Consider the following 18639-nt stretch of genomic DNA (forward strand, 5'->3'; position numbering starts at 1 on the left):
CAGCAGGATATAACGGGACAGTCTCTATCTCACACACCACACACGCCCTCTGCTGTTAATTAAGAGAGTAGCAACAGCATAAACCCATCAGTGCTTTTAATTCCTACATATACTGTTCATCCTTGACAGAGCCAGCTACAGTAGCTCCTCCACACTGCATTGGGAGTCTATGGCCTGTGGCTGTCTATGGCCTGTGGCTGTCTATAGCTTGTGGATGTCTATGGCCTGTGGATGTCTATGGCCTGTGGATGTCTATGGCCTGTGGCTGTCTATGGCCTGTGGCTGTCTATGGCCTGTGGCTGTCTATGGCCTGTGGCTGTCTATGGCCTGTGGCTGTCTATGGCCTGTGGCTGGTCTGTGGATGTCTATGGCCTGTGGCTGTCTATGGCCTGTGGCTGTCTATGGCCTGTGGCTGTCTATGGCCTGTGGATGGTCTGTGGATGTCTATGGCCTGTGGATGTCTATGGCCTGTGGCTGTCTATAGCTTGTGGATGTCTATAGCTTGTGGATGTCTATGGCCTGTGGCTGTCTATGGCCTGTGGCTGTCTATGGCCTGTGGCTGTCTATGGCCTGTGGCTGTCTATGGCCTGTGGCTGTCTATGGCCTGTGGCTGTCTATGGCCTGTGGCTATCTATGGCCTGTGGCTATCTATGGCCTGTGGCTGTCTATGGCCTGTGGATGTCTATGGCCTGTGGATGCCTGTGGATGTCTATGGCCTGTGGCTGTCTATGGCCTGTGGCTGTCTATGGCCTGTGGCTGTCTATGGCCTGTGGCTGTCTGTGGCTGTCTATGGCCTGTGGCTGTCTGTGGATGTCTATGGCCTGTGGCTGTCTGTGGATGTCTATGGCCTGTGGCTGTCTGTGGATGTCTATGGCCTTGTGGATGTCTATGGCCTTGTGGATGTCTATGGCCTTGTGGCTGTCTATGGCCTTGTGGATGTCTATGGCCTTGTGGCTGTCTATGGCCTTGTGGCTGTCTATGGCCTTGTGGCTGTCTATGGCCTGTGGATGGTCTGTGGATGTCTATGGCCTGTGGATGTCTATGGCCTTGTGGATGTCTATGGCCTGTGGCTGTCTATAGCTTGTGGATGTCTATAGCTTGTGGATGTCTATAGCTTGTGGATGTCTATGGCCTGTGGCTGTCTATGACCTGTGGCTGTCTATGGCCTGTGGCTGTCTATGGCCTGTGGCTGTCTATGACCTGTGGATGTCTATGGCCTGTGGATGTCTATGGCCTGTGGCTGTCTATGGCCTGTGGATGGCCTGTGGCTGTCTGTGGATGTGCTGTGGATGTGGATGGCCTGTGGATGTCTATGGCCTGTGGATGTCTATTGCCTGTGGCTGTGGCCGAACACTCATTAAAGGCAGCATCTGATGCGTCTCTGTAGTCTCTCTACATGAAGGATATGAAAGTAGGGGTCAGCCGCTTTTCAGAGATTGTTTTGTCTCCCGACATCGCCTCTCTCTCTGAAGCGACCGTTGGAAGTCGAAGGCTCAGTTGAAATTGGAAAAGCTCTGTTAGGCCTGTTTTGTTTGTTACTTACTGTAGGACTGTGGAAATAAAAGCTGTCCGTCTCTCCTCTCTTACTTTCTCTCTGTCCCCCCCATTCCTCTTTCTGTCTCTCCTTCCCTCCTAGGGTCTGTGTCATGTGTTGAGGAAGGAGGGATGGAAGTTTCTGCTGGGCTACTTCCCCTGGGAGAGCACCCTGGAGGAGAGGAGGAGTCTGACCAGGAGGAAAACGTAAGAGAGACACTCCTACTCATTAGGAGACTGGGAGGAAAATGTAGGAGAGACACTCCTACTCATTAGGAGACTGGGAGGAAAACGTAAGAGAGACACTCCTACTCATTAGGAGACCGGGAGGAAAACGTGAGAGAGACACTCCTACTCATTAGGAGACTGGGAGGAAAACGTGAGAGAGACACTCCTACTCATTAGGAGACTGGGAGGAAAACGTGAGAGAGACACTCCTACTCATTAGGAGACTGGGAGGAAAACGTGAGAGACACTCCTACTCATTAGGAGACTGGGAGGAAAACGTAAGAGAGAGACTCCTACTCATTAGGAGACTGGGAGGAAAACGTAAGAGAGAGACTCCTACTCATTAGGAGACTGGGAGGAAAACGTAAGAGAGACACTCCTACTCATTAGGAGACTGGGAGGAAAACGTAGGAGAGACACTCCTACTCATTAGGAGACTGGGAGGAAAACGTAAGAGAGACACTCCTACTCATAAGAGACTGGGAGGAAAACGTGAGAGAGACACTCCTACTCATTAGGAGACTGGGAGGAAAACATGAGAGAGACACTCCTACTCATAAGAGACTGGGAGGAAAACGTGAGAGAGACACTCCTACTCATTAGGAGACTGGGAGGAAAACATGAGAGAGACACTCCTACTCATTAGGAGACTGGGAGGAAAACGTAGGCGAGACACTCCTACTCATTAGGAGACTGGGAGGAAAACGTAGGAGAGACACTCCTACTCATTAGGAGACTGGGAGGGAAACGTAAGAGAGACACTCCTCATTAGGAGAATGGGAGGAAAACGTGAGAGAGACACTCCTACTCATTAGGAGACTGGGAGGAAAACGTGAGAGAGACACTCCTACTCATTAGGAGACTGGGAGGAAAACGTGAGAGACACTCCTACTCATTAGGAGACTGGGAGGAAAACGTGAGAGACACTCCTACTCATTAGGAGACTGGGAGGAAAATGTAAGAGAGACACTCCTACTCATTAGGAGACTGGGAGGAAAACGTAAGAGACACTCCTACTCATTAGGAGACTGGGAGGAAAACGTAGGCGAGACACTCCTACTCATTAGGAGACTGGGAGGAAAACGTAGGAGAGACACTCCTACTCATTAGGAGACTGGGAGGAAAACGTAGGAGAGACACTCCTACTCATTAGGAGACTGGGAGGAAAACGTAGGAGAGACACTCCTACTCATTAGGAGACTGGGAGGAAAACGTAGGAGAGACACTCCTACTCATTAGGAGACTGGGAGGAAAACGTAAGAGAGACACTCCTACTCATTAGGAGACTGGGAGGGAAACGTAAGAGAGACACTCCTCATTAGGAGACTGGGAGGAAAACATGAGAGACACTCCTACTCATTAGGAGACTGAGAGGAAAACGTGAGAGAGACACTCCTACTCATTAGGAGACTGGGAGGAAAACGTGAGAGAGACACTCCTCATCATATTTAAGAATGGCTAAAACGTTTCAGTTTGTAATATGACTCGTATTTAAGAATGGCTAATACGTTTCAGTTTGTAATATGACTCGTATTTAAGAATGGCTAATACGTTTCAGTTTGAAATATGACTCGTATTTAAGAATGGCTAATACGTTTCAGTTTGTAATATGACTCGTATTTAAGAATGGCTAATACGTTTCAGTTTGTAATATGACTCGTATTTAAGAATGGCTAATACGTTTCAGTTTGTAATATGACTCGTATTTAAGAATGGCTAATACGTTTCAGTTTGAAAATAAATGTTGCCGTTCAGAAGGCGTTGTGAGCACTATATGAAGAGAGTACTAGTTCTCATAGCTCAGCACCCCGGTTATGTTGAAGGAAATTAAAGTGGTCCGTACTATTCTGTTTCATCGCCACTCAGTCAACACACCCTAAATGAGATTAGGGAATTGTCAGAGACCTCACGATACGATATGATCACAATACGATATGATCACGATACGTATGTGCTGATTCTATATGTATCACGATATGATCATGATACGATATGATCGCGATACGATATGATCACGATATGATCACGATATGATCACGATATGTATGTGCTGATTCGATATGTATCACGATTCGATATTTGCAATTTGATGTTCCAAACATATTGCTAACTAATTGTCTGATGCAGAGAGACGATGAGAAACTAGTTTTGATCAGTCATGGAAATAAGTACTGAAACCACGTTGGGTCACTATTTAAAAGGTCCAATGCAACTGTTTTTTATCTCAATATGAAATCATTTCTTGGAAACAATCATGTGCCTTTTATTGTGATTGTTTTAAATGAAAATGGTCAAAAAGAAACACAATTGTTTCTCCTCAAGCAAGAATTTAGCCTGGACTTTCTGGAAGTCGTCTGAGTGAGGGTTAAAACGGAAAACTGGCTGTTATTGGCAGAGCGGTTTGGAACTCTCTTTCTTATTGGTCTATTAACTCATCATCAGAAATTTCAGGCGGTCTTTTCAAACAGCTCTTCGACTACAAGAATATGATCATTTTCACAATATTATTCCAACTTCATATATATATTATACATAAATATATTTAAAAGACAGAGAAATCAAGGTTTTGAGTGCACTGGGCTTTTAAAAAAAAGATGGGAGAACGAGCTATAGGACAAAATACCAGTGTTTTGGTACAGGTAAAGTGAACTAGCGCTAGCTAACACTACCTAGCAAAATCTAAAAAATATATACATTTACATATGTTTTGCTTGGAGTCAATGTATCTATAATATGGTCCAAAGTAATATTGCGCTATGTAACTATCAATTTCTTTTCCGTCACTAATGTACTATGTGAAATATTCTCCGTTGTCTCACTCCTTTACTTTCCTCTCTTTCCTCAGGGATGAGTACTTATTCCCTCTCTCCTCATCCTCTTTTCTCTCTTCTCATCCTCTATTCCTCAGGGATGAGTACTTATTCCCCCTCACTTCTCATCCTCTATTCCTCAGGGATGAGTACTTATTCCCCCTAACTTCTCATCCTCTTTTCTCTCTTCTCATCCTCTTTCCTCAGGGATAAGTACTTATTCCCCCTCACTTCTCATCCTCTTTCCTCAGGGATGAGTACTTATTCCCCCTCACTTCTCATCCTCTTTTCTCTCTTCTCATCCTCTTTCCTCAGGGGTAAGTACGTATTCCCCCTCACTTCTCATCCTCTATTCCTCAGGGATGAGTACTTATTCCCCCTCACTTCTCATCCTCTATTCCTCAGGGATGAGTACTTATTCCCCCTCACTTCTCATCCTCTATTCCTCAGGGATGAGTACTTATTCCCCCTAACTTCTCATCCTCTTTTCTCTCTTCTCATCCTCTTTCCTCAGGGATGAGTACTTATTCCACCTCTCTTCTCATCCTCTTTCCTCAGGGATGAGTACTTATTCCACCTCTCTTCTCATCCTTTTTCCTCTTGGATGAGTACTTATTCCCCCTCTCTTCTCATCCTCTTTCCTCGGGGATGAGTACTTATTCCCCCTCTCTTCTCATCCTCTTTCCTCAGGGATGAGTACTCATTCCCCCTCTCTTCTCATCCTCTTTCCTCAGGGATGAGTACCTATTCCCTCTCTTCTCATCCTCTTTCCTCAGGGATGAGTACTGATTCCCTCTCTTCTCATCCTCTTTCCTCAGGGATGAGTACTTCCGTATGAAGCTCCAGTGGAAGTCAGTGAGTGAGGAGCAGGAGAAACACAACAGCATGTTTAGAGACCACAGGAGTCTAATAGGTAATCATCATCATCATCACTTCTAACAGCATGTTTAGAGACCACAGGAGTCTAATAGGTAATCATCATCATCATCACTTCTAACAGCATGTTTAGAGACCACAGGAGTCTAATAGGTAATAATCATCATCATCATCACTTCTAGCAGCATGTTTAGAGACCTCAGGAGTCTAATAGGTAATCATCATCATCACTTCTAACAGAATGTTTAGAGACCTCAGGAGTCTAATAGGTCATCATCAACATCATCATCACCACTTCTAACAGGATGTTTAGAGACCACAGGAGTCTAATAGGTCATCATCAACATCATCATCACCACTTCTAACAGGATGTTTAGAGACCACAGGAGTCTAATAGGTAATCATCATCATCACTTCTAACAGAATGTTAGTCAGGAGTCTAATAGGTCATCATCATCTTCATCACTTCTAACAGAATGTTAGTCAGGAGTCTAATAGGTCATCATCATCATCTTCATCACTTCTAACAGAATGTTAGTCAGGAGTCTAATAGGTAATCATCATCTTCATCATTTCTAACATAATGTTAGTCAGGAGTCTAATAGGTCATCATCATCATAATTTCTAACAGAATGTTAGTCAGGAGTCTAATAGATCATCACTTCTAACAGAATGTTAGTCAGGAGTCTAATAGGTAATCATCACCATCTTCATCACTTCTAACAGAATGTTAGTCAGGAGTCTAATAGGTAATCATCACCATCTTCATCACTTCTAACAGAATGTTAGTCAGGAGTCTAATAGGTCATCATCACCATCTTCATCACTTCTAACAGAATGTTAGTCAGGAGTCTAATAGGTAATCATCATCTTCATCGCTTCTAACAGAATGTTAGTCAGGAGTCTAATAGGTAATCATCATCATCACTTCTACCAGAATGTTAGTCAGGAGTCTAATAGATCATCATCACTTCTACCAGAATGTTAGTCAGGAGTCTAATAGATCATCATCACTTCTACCAGAATGTTAGTCAGGAGTCTAATAGATCATCATCACTTCTACCAGAATGTTAGTCAGGAGTCTAATAGATCATCATCACTTCTACCAGAATGTTAGTCACCAGATAATAGCCTGGAGGTTTTAGACTAGCAGCCAAAAGGCTTTCATCCCATGTACCATATCCTGCCATTGTGCCCTTGATCAAGGGACTTAACCCCCCACGATTGCTCTCCATCCAGGGGCGCTGCTGCTGACCCTGTACATCTGGGGGCTCTGCCTGGGGGCTCTGCCTGGGGGCTCTGCCTGGGGGCTCTGCCTGGGGGCTCTGTCTGGGGGCTCTGCCTGAGGGGCTCTGTCTTGGTGCTCTGTCTGGGGGCTCTGCCTGAGGGGCTCTGCCTGGGGGCTCTGTCTTGGTGCTCTGTCTGGGTGCTCTGTCTGGGGGCTCTGCCTGAGGGGCTCTGCCTGGGGGCTCTGCCTGAGGGGCTCTGTCTGGGGGCTCTGTCTGAGGGGCTCTGTCTGAGGGGCTCTGTCTGGGGGCTCTGCCTGAGGGGCTCTGCCTGAAGGGCTCTGCCTGAAGGGCTCTGCCTGAAGGGCTCTGCCTGGGGGCTCTGTCTGGGGGCTCTGCCTGAGGGGCTCTGCCTGAAGGGCTCTGCCTGAGGGCTCTGTCTGAAGGGCTCTGTCTGAAGGGCTCTGTCTGAGGGGCTCTGCCTGAGGGGCTCTGCCTGAAGGGCTCTGCCTGAGGGCTCTGTCTGGGGGCTCTGTCTGGGGGCTCTGCCTGAAGGGCTCTGTCTGGGGGCTCTGCCTGAAGGGCTCTGCCTGGGGGCTCTGTCTGGGGGCTCTGCCTGAGGGGCTCTGCCTGAAGGGCTCTGCCTGAGGGCTCTGTCTGAAGGGCTCTGTCTGAAGGGCTCTGTCTGAGGGGCTCTGCCTGAGGGGCTCTGCCTGAAGGGCTCTGCCTGAGGGCTCTGTCTGGGGGCTCTGTCTGGGGGCTCTGTCTGGGGGCTCTGTCTGGGGGCTCTGCCTGAGGGGCTCTGCCTGAAGGGCTCTGCCTGGGGGCTCTGTCTGGGGGCTCTGTCTGGGGGGCTCTGCCTGAAGGGCTCTGTCTGGGGGGCTGTCTGGGGGCTCTGCCTGAGGGGCTCTGTCTGGGGGGCTCTGTCTGGGGGGCTCTGCCTGAAGGGCTCTGCCTGAGGGGCTCTGCCTGAGGGGCTCTGCCTGAAGGGCTCTGTCTGAGGGCTCTGCCTGGGGTTGTTGAAGAAGCCAGAAAAAAGTTTCCCTTCTAATCGATGGACAATAGTTGTATTCTATTTGATTCTATTGGTCTGACAGTGGGATGGTTACGTGGTTTGAACAATGGGCACTGTGACAAACAGGAGACCTTTCCAATATGTTAATGAGTTAGTCTCCTTGTTCCAACAGCCTCAGTCAGCAACTTAACTTCCACCAGCCAGTGAAGAACAAAAGTTGGCCACATTTCTCCAGGTCTCACCCCAAACTGCTCAGCAAAACCATTTGAAACAAAGTGTGACACCTTTCCTAGTTTAGCTACTTTACGACTGAGCTGAGCCTGGAATCAATCTGTCTCCCATCGGATCAACCCCATGTTTTATGTATTCTGTATTCCATCAGCGTCGTCCGCCTGGAGAACCCAGCCCCAAAACCTGCGTCCCAAATGGCACCTTATACCCTGTACGTAGTGCACTACTTCTGACCTGAGCCCTATGTACACTAAATAGGGAGCAGGTTGTCATTTGGGACAGGACCCATGTCAGCCAGGTAATGGGATCTCATCTCCTCCTGATCGTTGAGGAATGATCCATACTGGATCTGGCTGGCTCCTCAATGGACTTGGCATTTCTGTTCTCTCTGTCTCTCTGAGTCGCCCCCTCCCCCGTCCCCCCTGCTATTCAAAGGGTTGAAATTAGGCTCCGGTTGTAACAGGGTTAGAGTTGTGTGCTCTCTGTAAATGTCAACTGAAATGAATATGGAAATGAGCGGCAGGCTGGCACGGAGCAATGCTGAACTGTTGGAAGTGCTGCTGGTCCCATTTTCTGATTTCAACTCCTGGTAGTCAACTTTTCGTCTAAGGACAAATCAGGCAGACGAGATGTGTGGTGAAGTCTGAGCCTATAATCGTAAAGTGTCTCTGAGTTGTGAGGAGTGCTGATCTACGATCAGGTTCCTTCTGTTCCATGTCATCTGACTCATGATGTTCTTTATGTGCATGCAAATATATTTGGTGAATTAAGGGGATTCTAAGGTCTCTGACTGTGTTGATTTCCTCCACAGAGAAAGACGTGAACAGGACAGATCGGACCAACACTTTCTATGAAGGACAAGACAACCCAGGACTGATTCTGCTGCACGATGTCCTCATGACCTACTGCATGTATGACTTTGACCTGGGTAAGACCACGCTTGTCATACTGAATGACTTTGACCTGGGTAAGACCATGCTTGTCATACTGAATGACTTTGACCTGGGTAAGACCACGCTTGTCATACTGAATGACTTTGACCAGGGTAAGACCACGCTTGTCATACTGAATGACTTTGACCTGGGTAAGACCACGCTGGTCATACTGAATGACTTTGACCTGGGTAAGACAAAGCTGGTCATACTGAATGACCTTGACCTGGGTAAGACAAAGCTTGTCATACTGAATGACTTTGACCTGGGTAAGACGAAGCTTGTCATACTACATGTACTCGGCCTCTACTGGGTTTTTACTGAGGATTCACCAACAATAAATACTAGTTGCCACTCAGCCCCAGACGCGATCAGTGGAGGCTAATGAGGGGAGGACGGCTCATAATAATGGCTGGAACGGAGTGAATGGAACGGCATCAAACACATGGAAACCATGTGTTTGATGTATTTGATACCATTCTACTGATTCCGCTCCAGTCATTACCACGAGCCAGTCCTCCCCAATTAAGGTGCCACCAACCTCCTCAAATCCTCTCTCTGTCACCACCAGGCTTTGGCTGGCTGACTTAATGGCTGACTTACTGGCTGGCTGGCTGACTTACTGGCTGACTGTCTTGCTGACTGGCTGGCTGACTTACTGGCTGGCTGGCTGACTGACTGGCTGGCTGGACAGCTGGCTGACTTACTGGCTGACTGACTTACTGGCTGGCTGGCTGGACGGCTGACTGACTGCTGGCTGGTTGGCTGGCTGACTTACTGGCTGGCTGGCTGGCTGGCTGGCTGACTGACTGACTGGCTGACTGAACCGGGTTGTTTTCTCTCTGTCACCAGGCTATGTCCAGGGTATGAGTGACCTGCTGTCTCCGATCCTCTATGTGATGGAGGACGAGGTGGACGCCTTCTGGTGCTTTGTCTCCTTCATGGACCAGATGGTGAGACTGACGACATAGAACTAGATATACTAGAACAGACATAACTTAATAAGACCATAGAAATAGGCTAGATAAACTAGCAGGGACATAACCTTTTAGTGGTTTGTCTCCTTCATGGAACAGATGGTGAGACTGACAACATTGAACTAGATATACTAGAACAGACATAACTTAATAAGACCATAGAAATAGGCTAGATAAACTAGCAGGGACATAACCTTTTAGTGGTTTGTCTCCTTCATGGACCAGATGGGTAAAACCTGAGAACATCTGAATTATTAGAACATACGTAACACAGAAATATAAATACTAGAATGGACAAAGCCCCTCAGACCAAAGCAAATGAAATGAGGATGTCCATTCTAGTCATTCCATGTCTGTGGGTGAGACCTTCACTTACCTCTGTGTTGGTATATGACAGCACAGTTATTCCTGTTTAATGAGAGAGGGAGGCCAACTAGGTAAGTGTTGGTAGAGTGAGACCTGATTACCTGACTATGCTAGGTTCCCATGGTGCATTTCACAAAGGATGCATCCAAGACCACTCTCTCATAGCCTCCACCAATAGCTGAGCAGAGCCCTGACACTTTGTGATGTCACTCCAGCTCTATGATTTGTGTTCTGAATTAGTTTCTGTCTTATTATCCAACTTATTACAACACCATCCAGCTTCCTGTCTGTTACGTTACGACACCATCCAGCTTCCTGTCTGTTACGTTACGACACCATCCAGCTTCCTGTCTGTTACGTTACGACACCATCCAGCTTCCTGTCTGTTACATTACAACACCATCCAGCTTCCTGTCTATTCTGTTACGACAACCTCCAGCTTCCTGTCTATTCTGTTACGACACCATCCAGCTTCCTGTCTATTCTGTTACGACACCATCCAGCTTCCTGTCTGGTACGTTACAACACCATCCAGCTTCCTGTCTGTTACTTTACGACACCATCCAGCTTCCTGTCTGTTACGTTACGACACCATCCAGCTTCCTGTCTGTTCTGTTACGACACCAACCAGCTTCCTGTCTGTTCTGTTACGACACCATCCAGCTTCCTGTCTGTTCTGTTACGACACCATCCAGCTTCCTGTCTATTCTGTCACGACACCATCCAGCTTCCTGTCTATTCTGTCACGACACCATCCAGCTTCCTGTCTATTCTGTCACGACACCATCCAGCTTCCTGTCTATTCTGTCACGACACCATCCAGCTTCCTGTCTGTCACGACACCATCCAGCTTCCTGTCTGTCACGACACCATCCAGCCTCCTGTCTGTCACGACACCATCCAGCCTCCTGTCTGTCACGACACCATCCAGCCTCCTGTCTGTCACGACACCATCCAGCCTCCTGTCTGTCACGACACCATCCAGCCTCCTGTCTGTTCTCTGTCACGACACCATCCAGCCTCCTGTCTGTTCTCTGTCACGACACCATCCAGCCTCATGTCTGTTCTCTGTCACGACACCATCCAGCCTCCTGTCTGTTCTCTTTCACGACACCATCCAGCCTCCTGTCTGTCACGACACCATCCAGCCTCCTGTCTGTTCTCTGTCACGACACCATCCAGCTTCCTGTCTATTCTGTCACGACACCATCCAGCTTCCTGTCTATTCTGTCACGACACCATCCAGCTTCCTGTCTATTCTGTCACGACACCATCCAGCCTCATGTCTGTTCTCTGTCACGACACCATCCAGCCTCCTGTCTGTTCTCTGTCACGACACCATCCAGCCTCCTGTCTGTCACGACACCATCCAGCCTCCTGTCTGTTCTCTGTCACGACACCATCCAGCCTCCTGTCTATTCTGTCACGACACCATCCAGCTTCCTGTCTATTCTGTCACGACACCATCCAGCTTCCTGTCTATTCTGTCACGACACCATCCAGCTTCCTGTCTGTCACGACACCATCCAGCCTCCTGTCTGTCACGACACCATCCAGCCTCCTGTCTGTCACGACACCATCCAGCCTCCTGTCTGTCACGACACCATCCAGCCTCCTGTCTGTTCTCTGTCACGACACCATCCAGCCTCATGTCTGTTCTCTGTCACAACACCATCCAGCCTCCTGTCTGTTCTCTGTCACGACACCATCCAGCCTCCTGTCTGTCACGACACCATCCAGCCTCCTGTCTGTTCTCTGTCACGACACCATCCAGCCTCCTGTCTGTTCTGTCACGACACCATCCAGCCTCCAGTCTGTCACGACACCATCCAGCCTCCTGTCTGTTTCCTCTATTCTATCCTCCAGATAGCTGCTGAAGTAATTTAAAGGGGATTTCGTGTTCATTAACCATCCATAGCTTTATAGATACTGTAGCCCAGGGCTGGTCTACCCTGGTAAACAGCTACACACAGACACACAGGTTAGGGTAAACAGCAATCATGGTATTATTACTCGGCTGAGTGGTCTTGTACCTGACAGGCCCTTGTTATTCAAAGAAAACCCAAAGACCTTGTCATCTCCAGCACTGTAGCTGTCATCCCACCCATTAATACATCAAACATGGCAACATCAGGGTTATTGATTTAAACGCCTGCCAGATAGCAACTTGTTAGTGAGGAAGGTAAAAGGAAAGCTGGTGATTGAGGAGTAGAGAGCATCAATGTGGTGTTATGTGACTGGCTGGCTGGCCGACTGGCTGGCTGGCTGGCCGACTGGCTGGCTGGCCGACTGACTGGCTGTCTGGCCGACTGACTGGCTGGCTGGCCGACTGGCTGGCTGAATGACTGACTGGCTGGCTGGCCGACTGGCTGGCTGGCTGGCCGAATGACTGGCTGGCTGGCTGGCCGACTGGCTGGCTGGCCGAATGACTGGCTGGCTGGCTGGCTGGCTGGCTGGCCGACTGGCTGGCTGAATGAATGAATGGCTGGCTGGCTGGCTGGCTGGCTGGCCGGCTGGCTGGCTGGCTGGCTGGCTGGCTGGCTGGCTGAATGAATGACTGGCTGGCTGGCCGACTGGCTGGCTGAATGACTGACTGGCCGACTGGCTGGCTGGCCGACTAGCTGGCTGGCCGACTGGCTGGCCGACTGGCTGGCTGGCTGGCTGGCCGACTGGCTGGCTGAATGAATGACTGGCTGGCTGGCTGGCTGGCCGACTGGCTGGCTGGCTGAATGAATGACTGGCTGGCTGACTGGCTGGCTGGCTGGCTGAATGAATGAATGGCTGGCTGACCGGCCGACTGGCTGGCTGGCTGAATGAATGAATGAATGAATGACTGGCTGGCTGACTGACTGACTGGCTGGCTGGTTGAATGAATGAATGAATGACTGGCTGGCTGACTGGCTGGCTGGCTGGCTGACTGGCCGACTGACTGGCTGGCTGGCTGAATGCCGGCACGCTTCATCTGGCAGTCCGACGGACTAATCTGGTTAGGAGGCGGATGCCAAGACAACACTACCTGCCCCATGCATAGTGCCAACTGTAGGCGGATGCCAAGATAACACTACCTGCCCCATGCATAGTGCCAACTGTAGGCGGATGCCAAGATAACACTACCTGCCCCATGCATAGTGCCAACTGTAGGCGGATGCCAAGATAACACTACCTGCCCCATGCATAGTGCCAACTGTAGGCGGATGCCAAGACAACACTACCTGCCCCATGCATAGTGCCAACTGTAGGCGGATGCCAAGATAACACTACCTGCCCCATGCATAGTGCCAACTGTAGGCGGATGCCAAGATAACACTACCTGCCCCATGCATAGTGCCAACATCTAGTGGAAAGCCTTCCCAGAGGAGTAGAGACTGTTATAGCAGCAAAAGGGGGGACCAACTCCATGTTGATGCCCATGATTTTGGAATGAGATGTTTGACGAGCTGGCGTCCACATAGTGTTGATCGTGTAGTCTGTACAGTGTGAATGTATTTGCATTCTGTCTAAATTCTCAGCACCAGAACTTTGAGGAGCAGATGCAGGGAATGAAGACTCAACTGACCCAGCTCAGCACTCTGCTACGGCTACTGGACCTGTCCTTCTGGAACTACCTGGGTGAGGGGAACACACACACACACTGCTACGACTACTGGACCTGTCCTTCTGGAACTACCTGGGTGAGGGAAACACACACACACACACTGCTACGACTACTGGACCTGTCCTTCTGGAACCACCTGGGTGAGGGGAACACACACACACACACACTGCTACGACTACTGGTCCTGTCCTTCTGGAACTACCTGGGTGAGGGGAACACACACACACACACTGCTACGACTACTGGACCTGTCCTTCTGGAACTACCTGGGTGAGGGGCACACACACACACACACACACACTGCTACGACTACTGGACCTGTCCTTCTGGAACCACCTGGGTGAGGGAAACACACACACACACACTCTGCTACGACTACTGGACCTGTCCTTCTGGAACCACCTGGGTGAGGGAAACACACACACAAACAGGGCATGCTTTAAAACAAAATTCCTTACAGAAAATTACATTTTAGCGTCAATTATTGGAGTCTGGGTAGTCCAGTCCCTCCCTAATGAATAACACCCATTACTGCCATTTAGAATCCACAGAATAGAACGTTCACCGTGACAACGGAACACACATTCATCCTCATCATAAGTGTACTAGATAATCACCTTGATGGAGCCAGTGAAACATTTCCCTTGTGCTTTCTCTCTCTCTCTCTCTCACAAGTGCCGACGCCACATTTTGTCTTCGAAAGAAAAACAAGAGTTTATCCGAGTTTGACTAAGACTTCGTAATGAGATAAATATGGTGTGTTCTGTTTGGTAAAGTCTCCTATTTGCTAGAGGTCGTAGGGGGTAGCCGCATCCCTAAACAGTCCCTGATAAGTTGTTTTGAATTAGGCTGTTTAAATGCGGCTAGCGCTACAGTGCAGTCTGATCGGGACGATGTTGATTTATCACCGCGTACTTTATAGTCATTAATTTTCTTGATTAATTTGGGCTCGCTCAGCCACCCTACGAAAACTGGTCTGCTGTTCGTTACCTCGCCGGATAACAACAACGGCTCCTTCGGGATTTAGAGAGCTTCCAAGAACAATAAACCAAGTCAATTCAATAATATGTAAATGAAATGTGTTGTTTATGGCTTTAATTTGAGCTGGAAAGGTTAGATTGAGGGCAGGAGGAGAACGACAGTGATGGACGTGATTGTCTTTTGGGGGGGGGGGGGAGGAGAAAGAAGAGATAGAGAGGGGACGTAAGAGGCTTAAGGTCTATGATTGGTTGACTTTAATTTACGAGGCTCCACTTCCTCACTATTGATATTCCTTCAGCTCCTTGATCAGAGATGCTCACAACTCTGACACATTCCGAGTGGATTTAACCCCCTCAGGGATGCTCACAACTCTGACACATTCCGAGTGGATTTAACCCCCTCAGGGATGCTCACAACTCTGACACATTCCGAGTGGATTTAACCCCCTCAGGGATGGTTGGATCTATGCCCAATGGCTTTTAAGCTCATGATGTCTACAGGCAATACCTGAGATGTTGTCGGGTTCCCTTCATTCTAACCTTATGTTAGAGGCTACCTGTACTTCTGCTAACCTTGTGTGTGTGTGTGTGTGTGTGTGTGTCTCCATCTTACAGTGGCCCAGGACTCTGGTCACCTGTACTTCTGCTAACCGTGTGTGTGTGTGTGTGTGTGTGTGTGTCCATCTTACAGTGGCCCAGGACTCTGGTCACCTGTACTTCTGCTAACCTTGTGTGTGTGTGTCCATATTACAGTGGCGCCGGACTCTGGTCACCTGTACTTCTGCTAACCTCGTGTGTGTGTGTGTGTGTGTGTATCTTACAGTGGCCCAGGACTCTGGTCACCTGTACTTCTGCTAACCTCGTGTGTGTGTGTGTGTGTGTGTGTGTGTGTGTGTGTGTGTGTGTGTGTGTGTCCATCTTACAGTGGCCCAGGACTCTGGTCACCTGTACTTCTGCTAACCTTGTGTGTGTGTGTCCATATTACAGTGGCGCCGGACTCTGGTCACCTGTACTTCTGCTAACCTCGTGTGTGTGTGTGTGTGTGTGTATCTTACAGTGGCCCAGGACTCTGGTCACCTGTACTTCTGCTAACCTCGTGTGTGTGTGTGTGTGTGTGTGTGTGTGTGTGTGTGTGTGTGTGTGTGTGTGTGTCTCCATCTTACAGTGGCCCAGGACTCTGGTCACCTGTACTTCTGCTAACCTCGTGTGTGTGTGTGTGTGTGTGTGTCCATCTTACAGTGGCCCAGGACTCTGGTCACCTGTACTTCTGCTAACCTCGTGTGTGTGTGTGTGTGTCTTACAGTGGCCCAGGACTCTGGTCACCTGTACTTCTGCTAACCTCGTGTGTGTGTGTGTATCTTACAGTTGCCCAGGACTCTGGTCACCTGTACTTCTGCTAACCTCGTGTGTGTGTGTGTGTGTGTGTGTGTCTCCATCTTACAGTGGCCCAGGACTCTGGTCACCTGTACTTCTGCTAACCTCGTGTGTGTGTGTGTGTGTGTGTGTGTGTGTGTGTGTGTGTGTGTGTATCTTACAGTGGCCCAGGACTCTGGTCACCTGTACTTCTGCTAACCTCGTGTGTCTGTGTGTGTGTATCTTACAGTGGCCCAGGACTCTGGTCACCTGTACTTCTGCTAACCTTGTGTCTGTGTGTGTGTATCTTACAGTGGCCCAGGACTCTGGTCACCTGTACTTCTGCTTCCGCTGGCTCCTGATTCGCTTCAAGAGAGAACTGAGTTTCCCTGATGTCCTGCGTCTTTGGGAGGTGAGTCACAGACATTCAAGGCGTTTACCATTAATCAATCGTCTGTTCTCTAATGATCGATCAGCCCACACAGTCAATCCAGCCAATCAATCAAAGAGGCCAATCAGTCATTACAGTGAGCACTTGATCAATCAGTGGCCTCTCTCTGTCCCCTGACTCTCTGGTCCTGCTGCTCCTCAGTCTCACCACCTCCTCCTCCTCCTCCTCCTCCTAACTCCCCGTAGATGAATCAGTAACCTGATTAAAGGGCCCATGGTTTAGTTTTCATTTCATCATCTCTCCATTCGTCCAGAGGCATTGCGAGGAAACACAAGCCAATTAGCATTAATTTAATTATGTTTCACAGAATCACAACAATTAGTTTGATTTATCAGACATAATGATGCAGATACTGTATCTCTCACACACACACCGACTCTGTCTCTGGGTTGACTTCAGGTAATGTGGACCGGGCTGCCGTGCCAGAACTTCCACCTGCTGGTGTGCTGTGCCATCCTGGACTCAGAGAAACACCAGATTATGGAGGAACAATATGGCTTCAATGAGATCCTCAAGGTGTGTGTTCTTACCTTTTGTCTGTATGTGTGTTCACTTGCATCTGTCTCTGTGTGGGGTCAACATTACACTAAATATGACCTGCCCTACCTCCTAAAATAGAAAGGGTCCTTTTAACTCCTATCAGAGGAGAGTGGGGGGGAGAAGAGGAGAGGGGAGGGGGGGGAAAGTGGGAGGAGAGAAGAGGAGAGTGGGGGGGGAGAAGAGGAGAGTGGGGGGGGGAGAAGAGGAGAGTGGGGGAGAGAGTAGAGGAGAGTGGGGGAGAGAGTAGAGGAGAGTGGGGGAGAGAGTAGAGGAGAGTGGGGGGGGGGAGAAGAGGAGAGTGGGGGGGGGGAGAAGAGGAGAGTGGGGGGGCAGTGGGGGGGGGAGAGGAGAGTGGAGGGGGGGGGGAGAAGAGAAGAGGAGAGTGGGGGGGGGAGAAGAGAAGAGGAGAGTGGGGGGGGGGGGGAGGAGAGTGGGGGGGGGGGGAGGAGAGTGGAGGGGGGGGGGAGAAGAGGAGAGTGGGGGGGGGGGAAGAGGAGAGTGGGGAAGAGGAGAGTGGGGGGGGGAGAAGAGGAGAGTGGGGGAGAGAGTAGAGGAGAGTGGGGGAGAGAGTAGAGGAGAGTGGGGGAGAGAGTAGAGGAGAGTGGGGGAGAGAGTAGAGGAGAGTGGGGGGGGAGAGAGTAGAGGAGAGTGGGGGGGGAGAGAGTAGAGGAGAGTGGGGGGGGAGAAGAGGAGAGTGGGGGGGGCAAGAGGAGAGTGGAGGGGGGGGAGAAGAGGAGAGTGGGGAAGAGAGAAGAGGAGAGGGGAGGGGGGGAAAGTGGGAGGAGAATGGGGGGGAAAGTGGGAGGAGAATGGGGGGGGAGAAGAGGAGAGTGGGGGGGGGAGAAGAGGAGAGTGGGGGGGGGAGAAGAGGAGAGTGGGGGGGGAGAAGAGGAGAGTGGGGGGAGGGAGAAGAGGAGAGTGGGGACAGCACTACAGACACATTGATGTCTGGTCCCCTCTGTCTTTTAGTGGTGTTCAACCCCTCACTATTAAAAGTCTCCATCTAAATGTACTGATGACGGTCAATGAAAACCATAAAACTTGTTTTTTCCCCCGTTTTCTCAGTAGTGGAATGGGATTGTTTTAGTGAGTGTAACGGATGTGAAACGGCTAGCTTAGTTAGCGGTGGTGCTGGTGTAACGGATGTGAAGCGGCTAGCTTAGTTAGCGGTGGTACTGGTGTAACGGATGTGAAGCGGCTAGCTTAGTTAGCGGTGGTGCTGGTGTAACAGATGTGAAACGGCTAGCTTAGTTAGCGGTGGTGTTGGTGTAACCGATGTGAAACGGCTAGCTTAATTAGCGGTGGTACTGATGTAACGGATGTGAAACGGCTAGCTTAGTTAGCGGTGGTGCTGGTGTAACAGATGTGAAACGGCTAGCTTAGTTAGCGGTGGTGTTGGTGTAACGGATGTGAAACGGCTAGCTTAGTTAGCGGTGGTACTGATGTAACGGATGTGAAACGGCTAGCTTAGTTAGCGGTGGTACTGATGTAACGGATGTGAAACGGCTAGCTTAGTTAGCGGTGGT

General features: G+C 49.5%; 1 protein-coding gene across 3 annotated transcripts in view; it reads left to right on the forward strand.

The window, feature by feature from the left end:
• LOC109886533 (TBC1 domain family member 15-like) overlaps positions 1–18639 on the forward strand; it is a 101681-nt gene that overhangs the window by 67060 nt on the left and 15982 nt on the right. The window contains exons 9-15 of one of the 3 annotated variants that reach the window (XR_004207006.1): positions 1637–1740; positions 5390–5484; positions 8731–8847; positions 9704–9804; positions 13704–14059; positions 16437–16534; positions 16973–17089. Coding sequence is in view for 1 of the 3 variants with exons in the window: in XM_031815216.1 (XP_031671076.1) it covers positions 1637–1740; positions 5390–5484; positions 8731–8847; positions 9704–9804; positions 13704–13803; positions 16437–16534; positions 16973–17089 (732 nt within the window). In the remaining 2 variants the exon portion in view is untranslated. Of the gene's footprint in view, positions 1–1636; positions 1741–5389; positions 5485–8730; positions 8848–9703; positions 9805–13703; positions 14546–16436; positions 16535–16972; positions 17090–18639 lie in introns of those variants that run through there. The other 2 variants (XM_031815216.1, XR_004207007.1) reach the window with 2 other exon arrangements.

This window comes from Oncorhynchus kisutch, unplaced genomic scaffold, assembly GCF_002021735.2.
Source record: "Oncorhynchus kisutch isolate 150728-3 unplaced genomic scaffold, Okis_V2 Okis09a-Okis19a_hom, whole genome shotgun sequence".
NCBI classification, from domain to species: Eukaryota; Metazoa; Chordata; class Actinopteri; order Salmoniformes; family Salmonidae; genus Oncorhynchus; species Oncorhynchus kisutch.